General features: G+C 41.5%; 2 protein-coding genes across 5 annotated transcripts in view; one reads left to right on the forward strand and one right to left on the reverse strand.

The window, feature by feature from the left end:
- Positions 1–766: 766 nt before the first annotated feature.
- Positions 767–8479, forward strand: LOC147331172 (uncharacterized). 2 transcript variants are annotated; one of them, XR_015129159.1, is made up of 3 exons: positions 767–1026; positions 1277–5865; positions 6116–8479. XR_015129159.1 is itself a non-coding variant. In XM_086293287.1 (2 exons), exon 2 carries the CDS (start codon positions 1520–1522, stop codon positions 5567–5569), a length of 4050 nt encoding a protein of 1349 aa, XP_086149413.1. In that variant the 5' UTR covers positions 767–1026; positions 1277–1519; the 3' UTR covers positions 5570–8479. The 2 variants fall into 2 exon arrangements, 1 of the variants encoding a protein (XP_086149413.1); XM_086293287.1 differs by having other exon boundaries at positions 1277–8479.
- magi3b (membrane associated guanylate kinase, WW and PDZ domain containing 3b) overlaps positions 7024–22199 on the reverse strand; it is a 131423-nt gene continuing 116247 nt past the window's right edge. The window contains exons 9-22 of one of the 3 annotated variants that reach the window (XM_086293286.1): positions 20938–21129; positions 19556–20197; positions 19257–19298; positions 17767–17798; positions 17015–17180; positions 16828–16922; positions 16501–16708; positions 15555–15737; positions 14926–15111; positions 14392–14488; positions 13724–13829; positions 13308–13445; positions 11644–11782; positions 7024–10707 (exon numbers count right to left, since the gene is read on the reverse strand). In XM_086293286.1, the coding sequence (XP_086149412.1) occupies positions 9608–10707; positions 11644–11782; positions 13308–13445; positions 13724–13829; positions 14392–14488; positions 14926–15111; positions 15555–15737; positions 16501–16708; positions 16828–16922; positions 17015–17180; positions 17767–17798; positions 19257–19298; positions 19556–20197; positions 20938–21129 (3326 nt within the window). In that variant the 3' untranslated portion in view covers positions 7024–9607. Of the gene's footprint in view, positions 10708–10860; positions 10951–11643; positions 11783–13307; positions 13446–13723; positions 13830–14391; positions 14489–14925; positions 15112–15554; positions 15738–16500; positions 16709–16827; positions 16923–17014; positions 17181–17766; positions 17799–19256; positions 19299–19555; positions 20198–20937; positions 21130–22199 lie in introns of all 3 variants that reach the window. The other 2 variants (XM_086293284.1, XM_086293283.1) reach the window with 2 other exon arrangements.

Below are 22199 nucleotides of genomic sequence, written 5' to 3' on the forward strand. Positions count from 1 at the left end.
TACTGGAATACGAGAGGTTGTATATTGGACTTTCATAGAGAGACTAAAACGTCTGCAGATTTTAAAATGATCGTATGATTATACACCCTATATAAACGCTGAGTGTAGTTTCTGATTCCAAAGATGTCAAACCAATACTTAATTCCTGAAAGTACTATTCTTTATATTGGGCAACAGGGGACGATACTTCTGGTTTCAAAAATCTCTCCTACTGCATGGAGGTCACTGGGAAAACTGCTCTTTACTCCACTTGATCTGAGACCTCAGTAAACAAAATTACCTAATGAGTTTATGGTCACTACTTCTACTCCTACAGGCTCTAAAGAGGCTTCTTTCTGCTCTGAATTTGGTCTTTTTTAACAGGAAATTCTAGCGACTTTTTGAGTCAACGTTAAGCGGCCATTAAAGGAATGATAATGGGACTTATCAGGGCCATTTCCTGCTCTATATCAAGTATGGTTTCCTTATTATACTAACATACTTTTACTTAATCCTTTTGAGTGCACTGCTTTAGTACCTTTCCTTAATAACTTTCTTCTAAATAACTGTGATTCTAAATATTATCTTATCAGAAGAGTTCCTTGGGAATGTTCTGCTGCTTCTATGCTGAAAGTCTAGCTCCACCCTGTCTTCAACACATTCTTTCATCCCAGTACCAAAAGTAGAACACAAGATATGATGATTTTCAGCCGTTTAAAACAATTAAGTCAATTGTAAGTCATCCACTCATTGTTTAGGCTGCTCTTCCAATGGCTGAGCTGTTCTCAGAGGGGAAACTCTTAGTGTTCTGTATCACTAAAATATTATTCCCAGTACGTTGTTAGTTATTATGTGTTTTAGCGCCCTCTGTGGTCGTTTCAAGTAATGCACCGTAGAAATGGTTTGTTTTGAAACAACTTTATTGAACAGGAAGTCAGCTCAAGGAAAGCAAGCGAGCGAAAGAAAGAGAGACATATCGGCACACGGCTTATGGTGTCCTGTCGGAAAATTTACTGTCTACATCTTTGGTTTACGGTTGTATCGCCGGTATGTACTTAAAGTTAAATTACAACTTGTTTTTGTACATTATGTTGCCGCTAGCGCAGTATTTGACCGTAAAGCTAATCTCGGTGCTAAGCTAGCTATCCGCGATGTCGGAGGTCGTCTGAGATAGCCTCAGTAGTTGTTTAAAAGTTTATATAATTAGACGTATGCTGTGTATTAGTATTGCGGTGTATAAATGTATGTTATGCTACGCTTATGTATGTCTTGACTGTATTTTTTGTCTTGTTTCTAGTTTTACCCTTTTGAATGTCAGTAAACCTGTTGACAACGCCCATCGGTCTTCAGAGTGGTGATATGAGAAAGGTGTTCACGCCCTTGCATCAGACATGCACCCGTAACGGCACAGTAAAACGGCGACATCCGCACGAACAAAGATAACGCAGTCATCGCACACTAGAGTGAAGCTGACCACTACTGCGCCTGGGAGCAACACGGCATACAGCAGTGAGCCAGCAGTCGTCTAATCAACTCCAACATGTCCAGCAAGGCGTCATCCCTCAAGACCCGGTCCGAAGCTTCGTGTGCCTCCTCTACAGGTTCTGCAGCAGCCAAAGCCAGAGCAAAAGCTGAGGCAGCCAAGGCACGGCTCAGCTTCGCAGCTAAAGAAATGGATTTGAAGGTAGAAAAAGCACAAATAGAAGTAGCAAAAGCTAAAGTCGAGGCATCCATCGAATATTTACAGCATGAAAAAGATGTAGCTTCAGCCATTGCTGAAGCAGAGTCATTAGAAGCAGCTGCTGCCACACAGAATATCCCAAATGACAGAGACGAGATCCCCACACCCAGTGCAGCTAGACACCACAGCCATCTAAAGTCAGTGGCTCACCTCATTCCTGCCTTGGACTCTAACGCCCCCATACTAATGCTTCTTGGACGGGATGTCATTAGAGCTCACAAAGTCCGCAAACAGATAAGTGGCCCTAACAACGCACCCTATGCTCAAAAATTGGACCTAGGATGGGTCATAGTAGGAAACGTGTGTTTAGGTGACGTCCACAGAACTCCTGCAGTAAGGACTCTGTTCACAAATGCAACTGAAAGGGGACGTCCCACAGCATTCGAGCCATGTCCTAATGTTTTCAACATAAAAGAGAAACATTGTGGGATACAAGTTCCACTCAACTTCAGCTCCCAGCTGGCAGACAGTGCTTGTGAACCTGATCATTTAGGATGTAATGTGTTCAAACAAACCAGAAATGACAACTACATCTCACCTTCCATCCAGGACAATGCCTTCTTAAAAATAATGGAGGAAGGACTAACAAAAGACACAGATAACAGTTGGACAGCTCCTTTACCATTTAAAAATCCACGCCGAAAGCTCCCTAACAACAGACCACAGGCCCTGAATCGCCTAATGTCTCTTCTTCGCACCTTTGAAAAGAAGAAAGAGATGAAGGAACATTTCATCACCTTCATGGACAAAATATTCCAAAACAAACATGCAGAGATCGCCCCTACACTAAAAGAGGATGAGGAATGTTGGTATCTGCCATTATTCGGTGTCTACCATCCCTGTAAACCCACGCAGATCAGGGTCGTCTTCGACAGCAGCGCCAAGTATGAAGGCGTATCCCTGAATGACGTTCTGTTAACAGGACCAGATTTTAATAACTCATTGCTTGGGGTCCTAATACGCTTCAGAAAAGAAGCCGTTGCCTTCACAGCAGACATCGAACAGATGTTTTACTGTTTCAACGTGCGAGAGCAAGACAGGAACTACTTACGCTTCTTGTGGTTCCGTGACAACGACATTTCCAAAGAAGTTGTGGAGTACAGAATGACGGTCCACGTCTTTGGGAACAGCCCATCGCCAGCAGTAGCCATATATGGCCTGCACCAGTCTGTCCAACGCGTCGAACCGGACTGCGATGCAGATGTGAAGCAGTTTGTCATGCTTGACTTCTACGTTGATGACGGACTCAAATCTCTACCTACTGTTGAAAAAGCCATATCTCTACTCCAAAGAACCCGAGACGCACTTGCAAACTCAAACTTAAGACTGCATAAAATAGCAGCAAACAGGAAGGAAGTACTAGAGGCATTCCCGACTCAAGATCATGCCAAAAATCTAAAAAACCTGGACTTCGAAAGTGATTCGGTGCCCATGCAGCGTAGCCTAGGTCTCCTCTGGGACCTAAGTAAAGACCGCTTCACCTTTGAAGTATCTGATGAGTCAAAACCCTTTACCAGACGAGGTGTTCTATCAACAATAAACAGTCTCTATGATCCGCTGGGTTTTGTAGCACCAGTCACCATACAGGGGAAGTCGATTCTACGCGAACTTACAGCTGAAAATGGGGACTGGGATGCTCCACTCCCTCCCGAAATGGAAGAGTCTTGGACACAGTGGAAAGACTCACTCAAAGACTTGCCTAACATGACCATTCCCAGAGCATACACAGACATTTCCCCTTCAACAGCCGTGAAAAAAGAGTTGTGTGTTTTTTCAGACGCATCTACCAAAGCCATAGCTGCAGTGGCCTATTTAAAAGTGACAGATGCAGAAGGACACAGTCAAGTAGGCTTTGTAATGGGTAAGGCTAAGCTAGCACCACGCCCAGATCAGACTATTCCAAGATTAGAGCTTAGTGCTGCCGTTTTAGCGGTTGAGCTCGCAGATCTTATCTCAGATGAACTTGACTGTAAACTAGATCACACTACTTTCTACACAGACAGTAAAGTAGTCCTAGGTTACATCTACAACGAGTCTAGAAGATTTTATGTCTATGTCAGTAATCGTGTGACTAGAATCCGCAGATCTTCTCAGCCATGCCAGTGGCACTATGTAGCTAGCAGTCAGAACCCTGCAGATCACGCCACTCGTTCTGTTCCTGCATTCCAGCTGCCGCTTAGTAACTGGCTCACCGGCCCTGACCTTTTACATCAGATTCAGAATTCTCCGAATGACTCCTATGACCTTGTAGAACCCAACATGGACGCAGATGTAAGACCTCAGGTAACCGCACTCAAAACAACAGCCTCAACTAAAGAACTGGGCTCAGACAGATTCACCAAGTTTTCTACCTGGAAATCCCTCACACGTGCTCTTTCTAGACTAATACATGTCATCCACAACTTCAAATCACCACCAGGCAAAGCCAATCACTGTAATGGCTGGCATTACTGTGAAACGGGACTTACTGTGGATGAGTTAAAGCAAGCTCAGAACCTTGTCATTCGAGCAGTACAGCAGGACGTGTATGCTGAAGAAATCAAGTGTGTGCAAAAACATGGAAAACTACCCAAAACCAGTCATCTCAAAACCTTAGACCCCTATCTGGACAAAGAAGGACTCCTTAGAGTAGGTGGTCGCATCAGAGACTCAAACATTAGCCAAGGTGAGAAAAACCCTCTCATAGTTCCTGGCCACCACCATGTTGCAGCGCTTCTCATAAAGCACTACCACGAGCAGACCCAGCATCAAGGTCGCCTTTTCACAGAAGGAGCCGTTCGCTCCGCAGGATGGTGGATAGTGGGCGGTAAAAGAAAAGTGAGCACAATCATCTATCATTGTGTTACCTGCAAAAGACTTCGTGCCCCTTTGAGCACACAGAAAATGTCAAACCTCCCTCCAGACCGTCTCACAACGGATCCCCCGTTCACGAATGTGGGCTTAGATGTGTTTGGTCCGTGGTTTGTGTCTTCACGACGTACAAGAGGAAGCGTCAACCAGAATAAAAGGTGGGCTGTCATATTCACTTGTTTGAGTATTAGAGCAGTTCACATTGAAGTGGTAGAGTCACTTGATACATCTAGCTTCATTAATGCATTCCGACGATTTCTGGCCGTGAGGGGACCAGTGAAAACTGTTCGCTCTGATCGAGGCACCAGTTTTGTAAGTGCATGTAAAGAACTGAAAATCCCTTCAAACTTGGACAACACAGCTGTGCACACCTTCTTAAAAGAACATGGATGTAAATGGACTTTTAACCCACCTCATGCCTCCCATTTCAGCGGAGCATGGGAGAGAATGATAGGTTTAGCACGGAGAATATTGGACTCTATGTTTTTTCAGCTTAAGACCACTAAACTCACTCATGAGGTTCTCGTCACCTTCATGGCAGAGGTGGCTGCTATCATAAACTGTAGACCCCTCGTCCCGGTTTCATCAGACCCAAGTGACCCCTTTATCTTGACTCCAGCTGTTCTCCTGACTCAAAAGGTAGCACCCCTTCAGGCTCCAGCTGAAAAATTCACAGCATCAGACCTCTACAAACATCAGTGGCGCCAGGTTCAGCACCTGTCGAACATCTTCTGGGACAAATGGAGGAAAGAGTTTCTCCCTACCCTACAGCCACGCCGCAAATGGCAGTCTAGCCAGCCTAACGTGAGCTTAGGAAGTGTTGTGGTACTCAAAGACAGTCGAGTGCCAAGAAATGAGTGGCCTCTTGGTCTCATAACTAAGGTGTTCCCAAGTAAAGATGGTAAAATACGTACCGTGGAAATTAAGGTAGTTAAATCAGATGGTACAAAGGTGTTGACCAGACCTATCTCAGAGATCGTACCCTTGGTGCCTTCTTAACGTGTTGTTTTCTTCAACGTTTAATCGTGGCGTTATTCACGCCAGGCGGGGAGTGTTCTGTATCACTAAAATATTATTCCCAGTACGTTGTTAGTTATTATGTGTTTTAGCGCCCTCTGTGGTCGTTTCAAGTAATGCACCGTAGAAATGGTTTGTTTTGAAACAACTTTATTGAACAGGAAGTCAGCTCAAGGAAAGCAAGCGAGCGAAAGAAAGAGAGACATATCGGCACACGGCTTATGGTGTCCTGTCGGAAAATTTACTGTCTACATCTTTGGTTTACGGTTGTATCGCCGGTATGTACTTAAAGTTAAATTACAACTTGTTTTTGTACATTATGTTGCCGCTAGCGCAGTATTTGACCGTAAAGCTAATCTCGGTGCTAAGCTAGCTATCCGCGATGTCGGAGGTCGTCTGAGATAGCCTCAGTAGTTGTTTAAAAGTTTATATAATTAGACGTATGCTGTGTATTAGTATTGCGGTGTATAAATGTATGTTATGCTACGCTTATGTATGTCTTGACTGTATTTTTTGTCTTGTTTCTAGTTTTACCCTTTTGAATGTCAGTAAACCTGTTGACAACGCCCATCGGTCTTCAGAGTGGTGATATGAGAAAGGTGTTCACGCCCTTGCATCAGACATGCAACCGTAACGGCACACTTAGCATGATTGAGATGCAGAGGTTCAGTACTTTACACACAGTTTTAACAGTTAAAACACCCTTAAGAGCTCAGCTGAAGCTTGTATATGAACAACTGTAAATGCATGTAGTGAAAACCTTAGGCATTACTCTCTAACTGAATGAATTTGACACAAAATACTCAGAAAAAAGGCACTGTTAAGCCTTGCTTAGATTTTTTTTTGAAATAGATATTTGATCTGTGATTCTTTGGAATTAGCCCAACTTTAAATTACTGCTTGAAGAATCTAGTACAAGTAACTTCTTAGGCCAAGCATGTACTTCTTTTACAACTTTGAATTTGCAGTTAAATCTTTTCGAAGCACTTGTAATACATTATGAGCCTTCTACTGAAGTGTTTCAGCTTTGTGTAAAATGCATGGTAGGACACCTAACCACATTTAGATCTTATCATTTATTCCTTTCATGGTGCCTAAAATTTATAGAGGATTCAAAACCGCTCTTAGGGTTTCACTGGGGCTCTGAGCAGATTCGCATTCTCATTCTAAATATGTTCACATGAGACACGATGGCTTTGGAAATATATACAGCTTCTCTTGTAATTGAAAAACTATAGCTCAGTCAGTTACCATAACAACTGGAAATCTGCCATAGTAACAGCAGCATATTCTTCTGCATCATATATGCAACAAATTACTTAGATGTCAAAAGTGTGACACTTGAATTGTTATTTGCTTTACATTTATACAGATAAGATGATGACGATCATTTTATGTGCATCTCAGTTTCAATACAACAAATCCAGAAACATGTTTTCAGCAAAACTTTATTTTTCAGTGCATGAACAGAATACCATATCAAGGTCATTGCCTATCCTTTTCAATCCATTTTTAAATATTTTTCTCTTTTTTTACATAAAAAAATAATGGAGCGATTTAATATACCTCTATTTTTTTCTCCTCAAAAGAGCACTCGGCAAGTATTTATAAAGGTGCTGTACAATGTACAAACATTTACATCTACTGTTCCTACAGAATGTAGAGGATACCACAAGGATTGTGTTTTTCTTTTTTCTTTTTTTTTCTAACGAAGCAATGCAAGGCCACAGTATGATGCAGAGATGTCAAACAAAATTGTTCAAATGAAAGCATAAAGCTGTACTACAGTGCAGGGGACATACAATAAAAGAGGATATTATCTGATTCTGAACCAGAGTGAACTTTTTTCAGCACTCGGGGTTGGATTTACTCATTCAACCAACCAAACTATTGCACAAAAGCCTACCACTGATTGGCTCAAAGTACATCCTCTAGGGATTTGTAACCTGAAAACTCCTTTATACAATCACAGACTTCAACCACCATTCAGCTCTCATTGATAACGACTTTATCACACATTTGCTACAATTCAGTTTTCCCTGAGCTCATCTGAATGTGTTTATTTCAAAGTTGTATTTGCAAGTATGTTGAGTATATTTGCGTATCACTTCAAAAATCCTTTAAAGCGGACCTATTATGCTTTTCTTCATTTTCTGTCTGGCACAAACCTCAAATAATGAGGTCATTGTACACACAAGCAATCCAAGTGAGCCAAAAGCTCAGACTGCTCTAAATGGTTTGTTATTTTTAGACAGTTTTTTATTTGAAAGAATGCTAAAGACGCACAGCAGCCCCTCCCACCTGCTGTTTCTGTTTGCCAATAAGAAAAAAAAATTGGCATAAAGGTAAGGGCCAAGGAACTAAAACACATTTTTCCAGACAGAGAATGACCTGAATGCTACACAGCGGCCCAATATAACTTAAACGAGTATTATTATTAGGCAAATAGGCAAAGCGACTCTTATGGTGTCCAAGTATAAAAGTATGGAGCTATAAATCAGCATAATATGTCCTCTTTAAAGTAACAGTGAAATCTGACTATCTTATTTTTATAGACTGCACATTATAAAACTACACTGGTCTTCTCTGTGCTATTGGCTCCCTTTAATATGTAAGGTGGAGAGTTTTCTGTATACATGCCTTATTTCAGCAGCTTGTTCGGTATCTTAGTAAACCACATCATTCTCTGGCCTCTTTCATCCTTCAAGCTACCCTGGCACATAATCACACAGCAGTACCTACAATATAAACCCTCATTTATCTTTTCATCAACAAGCACATGTAAAACAACCAGAGACATGATTCAGAACTTGCACAGCATTACATAAATTGCCATTTCCCCCTTTAACAGTGATCATTTCAAAAATCCAAAAAAAAAAACCAATAATAAATGCAATGTTTTGGTAGCAAGTATACATCACAAATTAAATACAACTCATGGTCAATCTGTTTTGCTACAAGGGCAGATGCGGTGCAATGGAATTAATAGATAGAATTTCCAAAACACACATTCAAATATATGTATATATATACATATATATTATATTTCACAATGAGACACATTTTGAGCAATTTTAAACATTTGGTACAGCAGTTTGCACGTTACATCTATACATTTCATGAACTACAAATTTCATTGGTAATTCCTACCACTGAAGTACATTGGAAATAAGGTGAAAGCTCAAATAACATGGGACAAATTTCTGAAAGTCTTTATCAAAATGCGGAATGGCTTGGTACAGCTACATATACATATATTCATCTATTACCTCAATAAATTACACACTGGTTAGTTATCATACACATGGTAAACAAGATCTCAAACCACAAGTTTCTGGTCTTTTAAATGATACTGTCTGTATGAAGGTGTGTCATGACTATAGCCATAGAACAATCTAGAATACCCAGTAACACTTGCTGTATTTGCCTGGTGATCAGAATGAAAATTATAAATACGAAATGGGTTCATCCTCAGCGATGTACAGAACGCGTGCAGTAAAACAAACAGAAGGACCGACTGCATGCAGTTGAGCAAACTGATAAGAAGAATACAGTTGAAATACTCAACAATGACACTGAGAGCAAAATTAAACCCTAGATGAGTCACACTGTATATTCTACAGACGAGAGGCGAGGGCCTTTCTCTTTTCTTTGCATATGGGTCATTGCATTGTAATGGGTGAAGCGCTGTTTGTAGTCGTCGTTCCACAGGAGGCTCGCGGGATTGGCACATATTCACATTTCTGAATGTCTGGTCTGACAAGGCCCCGAGCATGTCCTATATGCTGAAGTCCCACGTCAAAGATGCTAAAGCAGCAGACAAGGCGGAGGGGAGCTGCTACATGCCACATGTGATGTCACAGGGCTCCCACAATACAAATCTGGCCACAGTCTAAAATGGATAAATGTGGCACCATGTTGCACTTCTCTGTTTTATGGAAGAACTCAGAAAAATAATCCACTGAGGATACTGTAAAATATTCCATGGCACAGCTCACGTCCTTGTGATTCAATATTCCATCACAAAGGGTCACGGAGGACTTCTGCCTCAGAGAGGATTTTGGCTGAGCTGGGCGTTTTCCAAGGGCCAGGGCTAATAGGTCCCTTCAGGGTTTGTAGGGCTCCTGGAATGCTGTTTACAGAGGCCACAAAGTTGTCCTTTAAGCTGTCTTTGGATTTAGAAAATGTGTCTTCTCTTCCTTTTATATCTCTTGGTGAATTCACAGAACCTTTCCTACGCCATACATTTTTAAAAGACAGCGGTGATTCTCTTTTGCTAATAGTCTCTTTACTCGTAGTCCTGTTTTCTGTAAGTTTACCCTTGGCATCAACGTCTCTTTGCCCTGAGTCTTTACCTGTACCTTTCTCGCTCTCTCTTAGTGTACTAGAAAATGTCCTGTGGCGGTGAGATTCCCCAATCGACCTTCTTTTATAACTTTCTTTCTCATGCAGAGACTTGGTCCTTTCTCTTCTCCCTTCCATCTCCCATCCTTGAGGGTATTTTCCAATCTCAAAATTCCCCCCTTTTCCATTTTTCTTTTCATGACTTAAGCTTTCTCTACTGGATGAACCCTTTAATCTCTGCTGAAGGCCTTGTTGATTCTCGGTGCGTTGCAGGGCTGATATCCCTTGCTGTCCAACGTGAGCGGACTTCCCAGGACTGGCAGATTGCGTTTTTGTCTGTGTGATAGGCACCCTTTTTCTGTTCATTGTTGCTTCCTGTGCCTGACTCTCAGTCTTTTTGGGACTGTGTAGTTGCTCTTTGGCTTTAGGAAAAAATTCCTCTGTTTTCTTTGGGCTGCTTAGCTCTCTGGAGTCGTTCGTGGGCCTGGTCCTCTTGTAGAACTTCACATGCTCATTGGAGGTGGGAAGGAGCCCTTCTCCCTCCGTGTCCGCCCACTCAACACTTTCCTCCACTGAGCTTAAACCCCCGCTGCTGCGGGATTTGCGGCCTTGTGGAGAAAGTGTGCTCCAGCTGCGAGAATGCGTCAGTTTGCTGGAGAAAGGAGAGGAAACAAAGGTGGAAGCCCCGGTGGGATATGGAGAGGAAAGGGGTGATGTGTCAGAGAAAACTTCTCCAAAATAGCTTGTGGGTGAAATGACTTTTTGATCATGTCGACCTGCAAGAGCAGCACAAATTTGACATGAGACCATAGGTATGCAAGGATAATAAATATGGCACACAAAATACTTAAATTCAGAATAACAGGGAAAGTAAATAAGATTATATTATATAGAGGTAAAGGTGGGAAAGCATGTGGGAAAAAAATTACCAAGGTAAAAGAGAAGAGCCCAGTAAAAGCAGTGAAGGTGTTAGTGTTGGTGCTCAGTGTAATAGCACACAGTAGAGGAAGCTGTATTACCTGCATCAGGGGAAAGAGAAGAAACGCCAAAGGAAGCAGACAGTTAAAGAGTTAATGACTAAATAAAAACAAAACAAAAAAACACACACACAGCAAAGAAAGCACATTGAAATCAATGAGGGCTTAACTACAAAACAGGCTCCATCAACTAACAAATGGATGCAGTAATTATCATTAGGTGGATTTATTGTTTGTGCATGTATTTAACTACTGGCAGTGTTCCTTCCTTGTAAAATGGGAAATAGCAGCTAAACTCTTTAGGAAATAAAACAATTTAGTTTCTATCTAAAACTTCATGTAAATATTAAAAAAATATTAAAGGAACAGGCTGACTTTGGCATACCAGTTTCATAACAAAGCTAAATACAGTATCAAGCTACAGCCAGCAGACGGAAAGTTTAGATAAGCATTAAAATTGGAATGATGGGGAAAGAGCTGTCTTTGCACTGCAAAGGAAAAGGTCAAAATAACACCCACACCCTTACACACGCACACACGCACGTACGTCTACAATTATGTCTATTTGTAAATGTCATTGAGCCACTGGCAACCACATGCTTTTGTTTCCAGTTATTCTGCATTGTTAAATCCACCCCCAAAAATTCTAACCTGAGTGATAATACAACATTTCCAAGCACAAACTTTGCCCATATCAAACGCAACGCACTGAATAGTTTCAAATGATGTACTCACTCGCATCTTGAGCAAGACCTGCCCCAGGTCTCAGCAGCAGTACCACTTTGTTTCCTCCGGCCTGGATCAAATCAATAGCCCGTGTATGGGAAATGCCACGAGCCGGCTCCCCGTTAATCTCCACTATCTCATCTCCAACCTGTCGGTAATTCAGAAAATTCAATTGTAATACTAAAATATACCTATGAACACTTTGCATCTTTTGCCAGTCAAATTCACTGAAACACTTGCTGAAACACAAAATTAAAGTTTTATGCCATGCACACATGCATACACTCCCTTTCTCACACACACACACACACACACACACACACACACACACACACACACACACACACACACACACACACACACAGAGTTTTGTAATACCCTGGAGGTACCTGCTATTATCGGAGATGACAAAATAACTCAGGATAAAGCTTGTAAACATGTCAGTTTGATAGACTCTAATCAGATAGAGTGAACAAGCCTGTTTGTGCAGCAGGCCGGGATTTAGATTCAAAGACAAAAATTTGCAAGGAAACCTCAACACAACCCTTTGACTTTTACAGTGTGGGAGCATTGTCTTTGTCGGGAAGAAATGATAGCAACAAAGTGATGAGAAAATAACCACTGTGTGATCCCTTTGTATCAGAAAGTCATTCTTTCTACAAAGGACCTTGGACCAACTCTCACACTGACTCCCTCACTAGAAGAAAAGAGCTATTGTTTCTCATCAGAATATGTTCTCAGATGACCCTTTCAATGATCTTTCCACCGATGGGAAATCAGCTTTTTCATTATTTCAAAGGTACATGTGTGCATTGCTTTCACGGAGAAGCAGAGATCAGCGAATGAGAAAAGAAGCTTGTTTTAAATAATAAAAATGCAGTAGTTGCTACACAGTGCAGAGAACTCTGTTTCATCCTCAGACAGGCAAAGTCGTGCCCACAGATCACAGTCTGGCAGGCCTAGGATTGATTTCCACTAGGGAACTTTGCTCCATTCTCTTCCTGTAATAATAATGTGATAGTATCATCCCCACGGGAAAATTCAAATTTTGCTGAACCTCCACCATATGAAGAGAAAATACAGGGTCAATTGCTTTGTGACCTTCCTGTTAACAGCCACAAACTTAAAAAATGGATGCTTGCTGAGATGGATGGGTAGACTGGTGGAGACAGTAGTACACAAATGATGATGAACACGAATAAAAAAACGTCAAAGAACTAAACCAAAATCGTCTTTATCGCTTCGCTGTTTGCTGCGTGGAATTCCATTTCACAATGAAAGCAACAAAACGCTGCACAGATCACAGCAGAAAACATTGCATGCCCTACAACACTGCAAGTGGCACTTGTTGAAACACAATTCATTAGTTTAATCTCAGTCAACGCGAGGCGACACAAATTATATTTTGATTTACGACTCTCCTTCACAAACTAAATGTGCAACACTACATTTCTGCAAAGGAATGCTTTCTATAATAGCATGTCATGCTGCATGTAGCAATGGTGAGGATAATAACATGAGCTCCAAAACAATACACTGATTGCACTGCATCGTGTTTTATGATTTTTTTTTCCCCCATTAGTTTTTGTTTGTAATTTCTTGTCAGCTGTGTGATAGTGATATCAACCTCTCAGAAGTGTCCATTTAAACGTTGCAATAAAAGGAGCACTCACATGGATTCTTCCGTCTTGCTGAGCAGGCCCATCTTCTGCAAGTCTCAAGATGTACAAGCCCATGTTATACTCTGTGCCCCCTCGCAGACTGAAACCAAAGCCCCTGGGCCCTCTCTCTAACTCCACTGTCAGACAACCCTGCAGCATGAAGACAACACTCATTTTTAGACATATACAAGTGTACTAACATACATCTTTTGCTGTGAAATCAGTGATACCTCATTAGGAGAATCAGAGAATATTAGAGATGCTATAGTTTATTCTTTGACCATAATGACTTGAAAATTACGTAAAAGAATCAGTATTATAAGTGCATGAACTTTATAAACCTGTGAAAGATGGTGTAAGCACAAAAAATAACCTCTTCTGATAGTTTCTAAGACAAGAAAGGAAGAAAAAAAGGGGATGGCTCTTACCTGGTTGGGCCCTGTCACACACAGCGTCCCCGTCTCACCAAGTGAAAGAGTTTTGTGGTCAGACCAGTTGACTCCTTCCTTTCTCTCCTCCATGTCCAGGTTATAACTAGAACAAACAGCATATGCACTTAATTCCTTCAGCGATACTTGTAAACAGAAGGCCTCAGGCCAACAAATGAAAACGCTTTTATGAAAAACAAAGTGAAATTTAATGCTGAATGTTAAATAGGAAAGGCCTGCGCGTACTCGCACGACACCTCTTATCATCTTACACACGTTTATGTTTATTACACCGGTGTCTTTATAGTTTCTCTGGCTTTTTACTCTGAGGGTATGACAACCTCATTGCCACGTACACGATTTATTTCATGCTCAGTAGTTATTGTGGTGAGACTTTTACTGGAGGTTTATAAGAATTCATTAAGGTTTTTAGTAATTAAAAAATAGCATCACCATAACCATAATTGAATTTATTTTCAATTTAAGAGCTTTTTGCTGCCTCCTCGGTCTACACTTTCTCAGCATTACATAATACAACTTTCTTATACTTTTGAGTGTTTAGCATAACTTAAAAAAAATCAAACACTTGCAAGAAAACTTACTAACGCTAAACATGCATGAAGAATTATGCAGTTTCTCAGCTTTCTTTTGTGGGATTAAATCCTTACCGCTCATCCTGTAGTGCTGATCTTTGCCCCATGGCTCTGTGCTGAAGAGCTGGACTTTGTTTTGCTGAACTCGCTCCAGATGGAGGGCCCTTGTACTCTAAAATACATTTTAACAACATATTAGAATCAGTATATTATAATATTAATAATGAAAACTCCCACTGGTAAAAAAGCAGACATACAGAATTCTTCTAAAATGATTAATGCTCATTTTAAGCTAAAGGTTTTGCATTTATTTCCCTTTAACAACCCTCAATGAAGCCTTAAAATATCCTAGTAAAGGGATTCTCAGGTATTTTGCTTTATTTTTATTCATACAATCATTTCGGTGAAGAAGGGGTCTAATTTTTCAGTTTCTAACTATCTCAGTTTGAAACTGAATTTTTAATATGGATAATAAAATATTTATATCTTATGAAGGCTCGATTTAATTGATTACCTGGCTGCAAAACTAATGTCCCACTAAAAGGCCACTTTGAACTGAACAGACCCACTAACTACTCTAATAAATGCACCATCCTCAGAAATATTCACCATCCTCGGGAACCACAGTAAGGGTGACGACATTGCCGGCTTCCTTGATAAGCTGGACGATGTCATTATGAGAGAGCTCGATGATGGAGCGTCCATTGACTGCTGAGATACGATCCCCGACGTGCAGCAGGCCACAGCGGTCAGTGGGACTGCCCCCAATGATACGGCCAATTTTGTGTGGGATAACTGAAATGGCAGTAATAAAGACATATGAGGCCCGGTCAGAGTGACCGTTAGGAAGCTGCCTTTTACTGTCTGTTTACTGTCTTTTTTCAACACAATGGCAGTAAGAAGGGTCCCACAATTACTTAGTTTTGTCAGGGTTTGATTCAATCTACAAAAAAGTCTTTCAATTTTCCAAAAAATACTCTTGAGGCCAGAAGCTAGCCATTTTCTGGATATATTTGTAATAAAAATAATAATAATAATAATAATAATAATAATAATTACAGACCTATCATTTTTTGTATATGTTACCAACAAGTGTATTAAGAGGCTGTTGAATGGGTTAGTTAAATGTACATGCTTATCAACTTCTTCAGCCTAAGTAAGGCATATGCAGAAATATGCTACAATGTTTGATTTAATTGAATTACGAGAACTGAGCTGACTGAAAAGACTGAACTCACCTCCATGTGGAGGTTTGCTCTTGGACGTGAGGATCACAAAGCCAAAGCCTTCAGTTTCCTTGCGGTGGAGTGTGATGTCAAAAGACTCGTGGTCCAGCGCACTCGGCATCGGTAGGCGAGGTAGTTTGGGAGAACCATTCACCAGCACCGGCGCCATTTCCTGAGGATCTTCATCTGTCACATCTGATATGAAAGGATACAGATGCTAATGCATTTCTGTCTTGAACAATTCTTTTTAAAATTTGAGTGTTGAGGTGTGTATCCTTGAGGAATCTGAGACGATTTGAACTGTCTTGTCTTTGAGCTATATGGTCTACAGGTCTACAAAACATGGATGATGATTGTGCTGGACAGTGTCTATCTTGGTAACAGGATAAATGTTTTGTGTAACTCAACTAATCCCAAATATCCAAAATGTTACTTGGAGTAAATGAAAATGCATAGCAAGTGCAGAGACACATTCTGTTTCCTAGTGCTCTTTTCTTTGACCTGCTACACCTCATGCAACTCAGTTTAAATGCATGCATTCATTATTAACATGTTGTTACTGTTTATTTTTGATGATTTGCTGGTTCAGCAGTCTTAGTCTGGAGTAGCTGTACTTCAGAAGCAGAGCTCGTCATCTACTAATCGGTTGGTGGTTTGATTCCTGCCTGCTCCTAGTCTGCATGGCATGCGTAAGATATTAATAATAAACCAAATTTGAAATGTCTCCCTCACTTTTTATGGTGACATTGGTACATTTGGACCCAGTATTAGGTTTTTACACTGTGTAGTATGTGTGTATGTGTTGGACTACTACCTATAAAACAAACTTGGGCACATTAAAGTTTTACTCTAATCCAATCTGATAAATTAAAAAATCTAGTGCAATAAAGCTTCTGAATGTACTTTTAATTACAAAAAGTTGACAAACATGCCAGGTTTTGCTTGGCTTGTTACTCACCTCTGTAGATCACCTTCCTACGAACAGTCAGCATAACTTGGCCATTTCGGGCAGCGTTGGTCATCAGATCCAAAACCTGCTTGTGCGAACGACCCTTGACCATCACGCCATCGATGCCAATAAGTTCGTCTCCAGCTCTGAGACGCCCGTCCTTCTCTGCAGCTCCATTAGGCACAATGGCACCAATGTACACCTGGGGAAATACATTCTGATATGGGGTTAATAACAGACCCTGACCACTGGGTCAGTGTCTAATAAATACATAAAATTGTATAATTTTAACCAGAAATTAAAATATACTTTCAAGACACTCATTTATACACTTACTGGCTGTTGTGGCCCTTCTCCTCCCAGAACACGGAAGCCAAAGCCTGTTTCAATGTCCCGCTTCAGAAAAACATCTATATCTTTGGCGTGAGGCTCTGTGGGCATAATTTTCCTAGTGTTTAAAGCTGGCCAGAACGACAAAAGGTTTACAAAATTATATGAACAAGTGATGCTGGCCTAAACTTACGTCTGCTCTCCAAAAGAGCTTTGGACTTCAAGTATATCTCTGTAGCATCTCGTTTAGGAGAATCGGCAGAGCGCAGGGTGCTTGTGTTGGAGTGGTAAGGCAAGGCCTGAGGTGCCGAGTCTGTGACAATGTCCAGAGTTTCTGTACTGGCCGTCATTTCCTGTCTCTGACAGACACATGTTGCTTCATGTTTTCAAAAAATAAAACCATTTATGTAGAATATGGCTCATTATCAAAAGCTAGTGGATGAGCATCTAACGGTGATGGATTACAAAAGCAATAAAGGTCACTTTTTATGAAAACATCAAGCAGTTTCACTTTACTTACTTCCTATTGTTTTAAATTCTAAGCAAAGGGATTTGGATACAATATGTTTTAAAAAGTAAAGATTTCCCCAAAGGCTATGACAGGCCTCTTCAGGCAGAAAGGGCAAGTTTCTTATCTAAAACTGTTGCATTAATAATACCACGATATCTACAGAGGCTCATCCATGCTTCATTACCATTGCAGTCCCCTGACAATAGCCGTAAGACTACGAATACAGAAAGGAAGTAATTAAGATTGTTTTTCAGAGCAAACAAAAGAAGGCGCCCAGAAACATAATCAATATTCAAATTTATTGCTATCATTTAATTCAATTCAACAGAAGCTGGTTAGGCTGAAGGACAAAACGCTTTGAAATCAAATTGAGGGATATATCCCCCGTGGGGAAACGATAATGAAGAAATAGACAAAGATAAGATTTTACTCACAGGCTTCAGACTCTTCACAGGCGATGTTTGACCTATGGAGAGACACAGACAGACAACAGAAACGTATTAGGAAATGAAAACAAGATTTGGAACAAGAGTCACTGAGTCACTGTCCACCAGATGGCAGTGACTCTCCGACAGAGAGAGCGAGCATAAAAATAAACCAGTGCTGCTCTAAACTCGAGAGCTGTGCTCACTAAAGAATCATCCATTAGGGAAAATACATTCATGTGCGTTTAAAGATACATAAGAAATATCAAGATACTACACGTGCTGAAGAGGTGACAAATCAACTGTAAGAGAGTGGGTGAGGGCATTAGAGATTCATGCATATAATTCACTGCCTGAAGATTCCCTTCCTGCTCTCTGTTCACTGTACAGCACACCCACATATTCCATCTGAGCCCCCCCCATCTCAACGCCCTGCTTTAAGTGAATTAACAAACACTGCTCTAGAGCCTGGAGTCCCGTGGAGCTGGGCTAACACGGCTGATGAGGGCTTAATGGAGCCTGATGTAAAAGGGGAGACACAGCGGTGTTTTTCCGCTTCATTGCAAAATTCCCAATCCAACATCAGAGTCATCAATGGCATGAAATAAGACAACTGTACCATACATACACATGACACACACCTTCCCACACAACTCTTTTTCTTCTATTCTTTCTCTAAGCACTGATGCCCACCAATCCCACAAACAGGAGCACCGGGATCCTCTTCCACGCCACAGGCAATTGTCTAATGAGGGTTAAAACTAGCATTAGCGCTTTAACTGGACAGGCTGGACGAAGCTGAGCCCAGCTCTGCTTTAACTGTGGGGTCATGCAGTGCGTCAGTGGAGCAGGAAGTGGTGATGGCGGCAAAAGAGTGAGCATACGTAGCGTGGGTGTTCTGGGATATGAGGCAGAGGCTCGAGGTGTGGCTATGGGGAGGAAGCCCCTGAGGACGTTCCCTCTACAGCCATTTAGCTATGGATCCCTAAGAAGCATGCAGAGATCTCCTTCGCTCTGCTGATGATCAAAGCCAATCCAGGGTTCATCGACTAGCACAGTAAATCCCTGGAGTGGCAGGAGATGGATTTAGGAGACATTTGTAGGGTGTCTACTCTCCTCTCTTTGCTACTTGGAATAAAGAACATCCCCACACTTACATAATTCCTGCTCACTCACTTGTAACAGAAAGCATTACACCTCAATGGGAGTTGTCATAAAAAGATGTAGATTAAATGAAAGAAAAGAGAAGGAACACTCAAGAAATGTTAAACATGTAGAGTCTGCATGCCAGAAAATACGACTCTGATGGATTGAGTCTGATCATAATTTGCAAGAGTTAGAGTACAGTGGCACTGTTAGATCTATTCAGCTAAAAAGGCAGCATTCTCTGCTGTGGTGACCTTACACAGATCGCAGTCAAAGTGGCATCACCCAGACTTCTACAGAACAACAGTGTGTAGTCAGTCAGTGCCCCCCAACCAGCCACAACACCACCTCACCTCCTCTCAGTATCAACACGCTGACCTCACCTCCCATGGGCACTGTTGGAGTTGCATTGACAGTAATAGCATATTATGTCACACACACAAGGGCATAAAAGCATAAGAATAATAGAGGGATACACTGAGGAGGAAAAACAAAGATTGCTTGCTGAGAAAGAACAGACAATATGGATCTATTGCTAGTGAGCCACATGAATCTATAGATGCACAAAAAAAAGTTAGGCAGATAGAAAGACAGGCATGAGGGTGAGTCAGACAGACAAGTGCAAACATGTGTTGTTATTTCAGTCTCTCACCTCCTCGCAACACCAGTACATTGACCTCGCTGCCCACTGGTAAGTCTTTAAGGATGTCCACCACTTGTGCATGGCTAAGCGACTGCACATTTTGCCTGTTGATCTCTTTAATCACGTCTCCTTTCTGCAGGCCGCGGCACCACTGGGCATCCAAGATCATCTTCACCTTCTGTCCCAGAGGGCAGTCAGCAATGGCAAAACCAAATCCACCAGGCCCCTTGACCAGTGGCACGCTTACCAGCTCTGGTTGGAGCATCGCTGTGGCTGCTTCTCCACCCTGCCTCCCGTTTGGCAGAGCAGCCACAACAGGACGGCCACTGGCATCAGTAGTAACATAGTGGAGCTCCTGTGAGGAGCCATGGAGGACGTCACCTTTGACAAGCAGTGGCTGTCCATTGATCAGGGGCACAGCTGTCACCACCTCTCCACCATGCAGAGCCTGCTGGGGCTGGGTGTCCGGCGGAGGAGGAGGAGGGGGAAGAGGATCGTCGCTGTCTAGATCAACGTCAGGAGGAAGCGGGTATCCACGGCAAAGAACCATGTCCACATACTGGTTAATGGGAATGGACTGAAACATCTGCACTACCTCTGGATGGGTCTTCCCCAGCACACATACCCCATTAATCTCAACAATCACATCACCTAAGACAAGGAGAAAGGAAAGAATGTAACAAGAAAGAATTAATCCCGTGCTTTTTAATCTAGACATCACCTCTCTACTTTTCTTGGAGGAGTCCTTTCTCCTTTTGCCAGACAGTGCTTTTCTCTGAAATGTCCTTTTCCCCTTCACTACTCTCTCATATTTTCATTTTGGCAGCTCCTGGTACCGTTTCAGTTTCCTTTTATCTCATTCATTCCTACTTTATTCTTGTCCCCTCTTTACTCACTACATTGTTGAACAGACCTGAACAGTATTCAACAACAGGAGCTGAGACAGGCGTAGATTTCTGTCACATCATACTACTGTAACCATCACACACAGCCTCATGGCTGTTGGTTTATGTAGACAGCCCAAAGGCAAGATCAGAACCTGAACAATAAAGCTTTTAGATGGTTTCACGCCCACCATAATCAGCCTGCTATAAAACAATGCCCCTGACAATGCTAAAGTTGTTATTGCTTTATTTACTGAAACTCATGGGGCAGTGTTAGGTTAAGTGAAGACCACAGATGTAAAATTGATACCTGAAGGTGCATCATAGTAACACAGTAGGTACACGTTAGCTACAAAAGAATTTTCAGCAACTTTGCAGAAATTAGTGAACACATGGATCTCCCTTCCAGCTAAATGGGATTTTAATGTTTATTTGAATAAGTGTATCAGCTCTTACTGGTCCTTTTCTGTAGTAAATTGTGAGCATATTTTCAAAGGTTTTGCTCACCAGATGCCATCTTTTTGTCTTGGGCAGCAGGACCGTCGCTGAGCACATTTTTCACCTGCAGAAACTCATCTGTGCGGTCACCTCCTATGATGGTAAATCCAAATCCTTGGGAGCTCTTCTTCAGCGCTGTGTGGTAAATCTCCCCTTTCAGCTGGCTGGGGTCTGCTGTGAAGCCAGATGCACCACCTTTACCTGTGCAGAACATCTACGTGTCAGCATGTGCGAGAATGCACATTAATAAAATTATGAGTGAATACAATTTTTTATCAAACACAAGCGAAATAACAAAACAATACACAACATGAAAGGCAGCAACAATGATTAATAAATTCATAGCCTTCTTGAAAGACAGCAAAATCCATCCGTGTCCGCACTGAACCTCAATTATACACATTATGTGCTGAGGATCAACACCGTAATTAGTCATTTCTAATTGACAGGCATAATCTGTAAGCCTTAACTAGATAAACCTTTCACAGAGACCTTTTTTACACCTCCCTGCCAACCTGCACAGTCAGACAGATAAAATGAGTTAAAATTACAGCTATAGAAGCTGATACACTCATTTACCTTCATTTGAAAACTATAGAGCTGAACATTGATATAGTACCTCTGACAGTATCCAATTTACCACAGTGTCCTCTGTTATCCCTTCCCTACTGCAATCAGTGACTCAGAAAAAAAAAGGTTTATCACTGTAGACTTTTTATAACTGGAAAAAGGAACAACTTAAGGTCAGTGGCAACATCAATATGGACGAGCAGCTTGGCTGTGGCATACACAATACAATAGATAACCGACTGTCAGGGTCACATTGCATTTAACTGGGCAGCTTCTCTATCTGGCATTACTGTGGTATCAGCACTTTAGATCATGGACACACCATTTTTCGCTTGCTGCCTGATGGTTTCTGGCCTGGACCGCATTATAGCTCTGACTCAAAAACAGTAAAAGGGAAACCAGCTGGTGACAAATGGGGCATATTCCTGTGATTCTGCTATATACTGAGAGAGTGTGATGGTACTGTCATTATCTGGGGTCTTTATATTTGAAGATAAATGAACTGTGGCAAAATAACCATCCCCAAGAGACACATATGCAGTAAGCTAAGAGAAAATTACGACTTTTGTACGACACTAAAAATCTCAGTGACAGATATCTTATTATCACAACTTCTACCACAAAGAGAATGACAACAACAACAGGAAATGTATGAAGTAAATGCAGCCTCGAACATTATTACACTGACACCATGTTTGTTA

Source organism: Aulonocara sp. 'chitande type north' Nkhata Bay, linkage group LG5, assembly GCF_057382095.1.
Source record: "Aulonocara sp. 'chitande type north' Nkhata Bay isolate Kocher_YH1m ecotype deep benthic linkage group LG5, A_spYH_male_GT1.1, whole genome shotgun sequence".
Classification (NCBI taxonomy): domain Eukaryota; kingdom Metazoa; phylum Chordata; class Actinopteri; order Cichliformes; family Cichlidae; genus Aulonocara; species Aulonocara sp. 'chitande type north' Nkhata Bay.

What these genes read in the sequence shown, in the direction of transcription:
- LOC147331172 (XM_086293287.1), top strand. Translation starts at nt 1,520, where the DNA reads ATGTCCAGCAAGGCGTCATCCCTCAAGACCCGGTCCGAAGCTTCGTGT.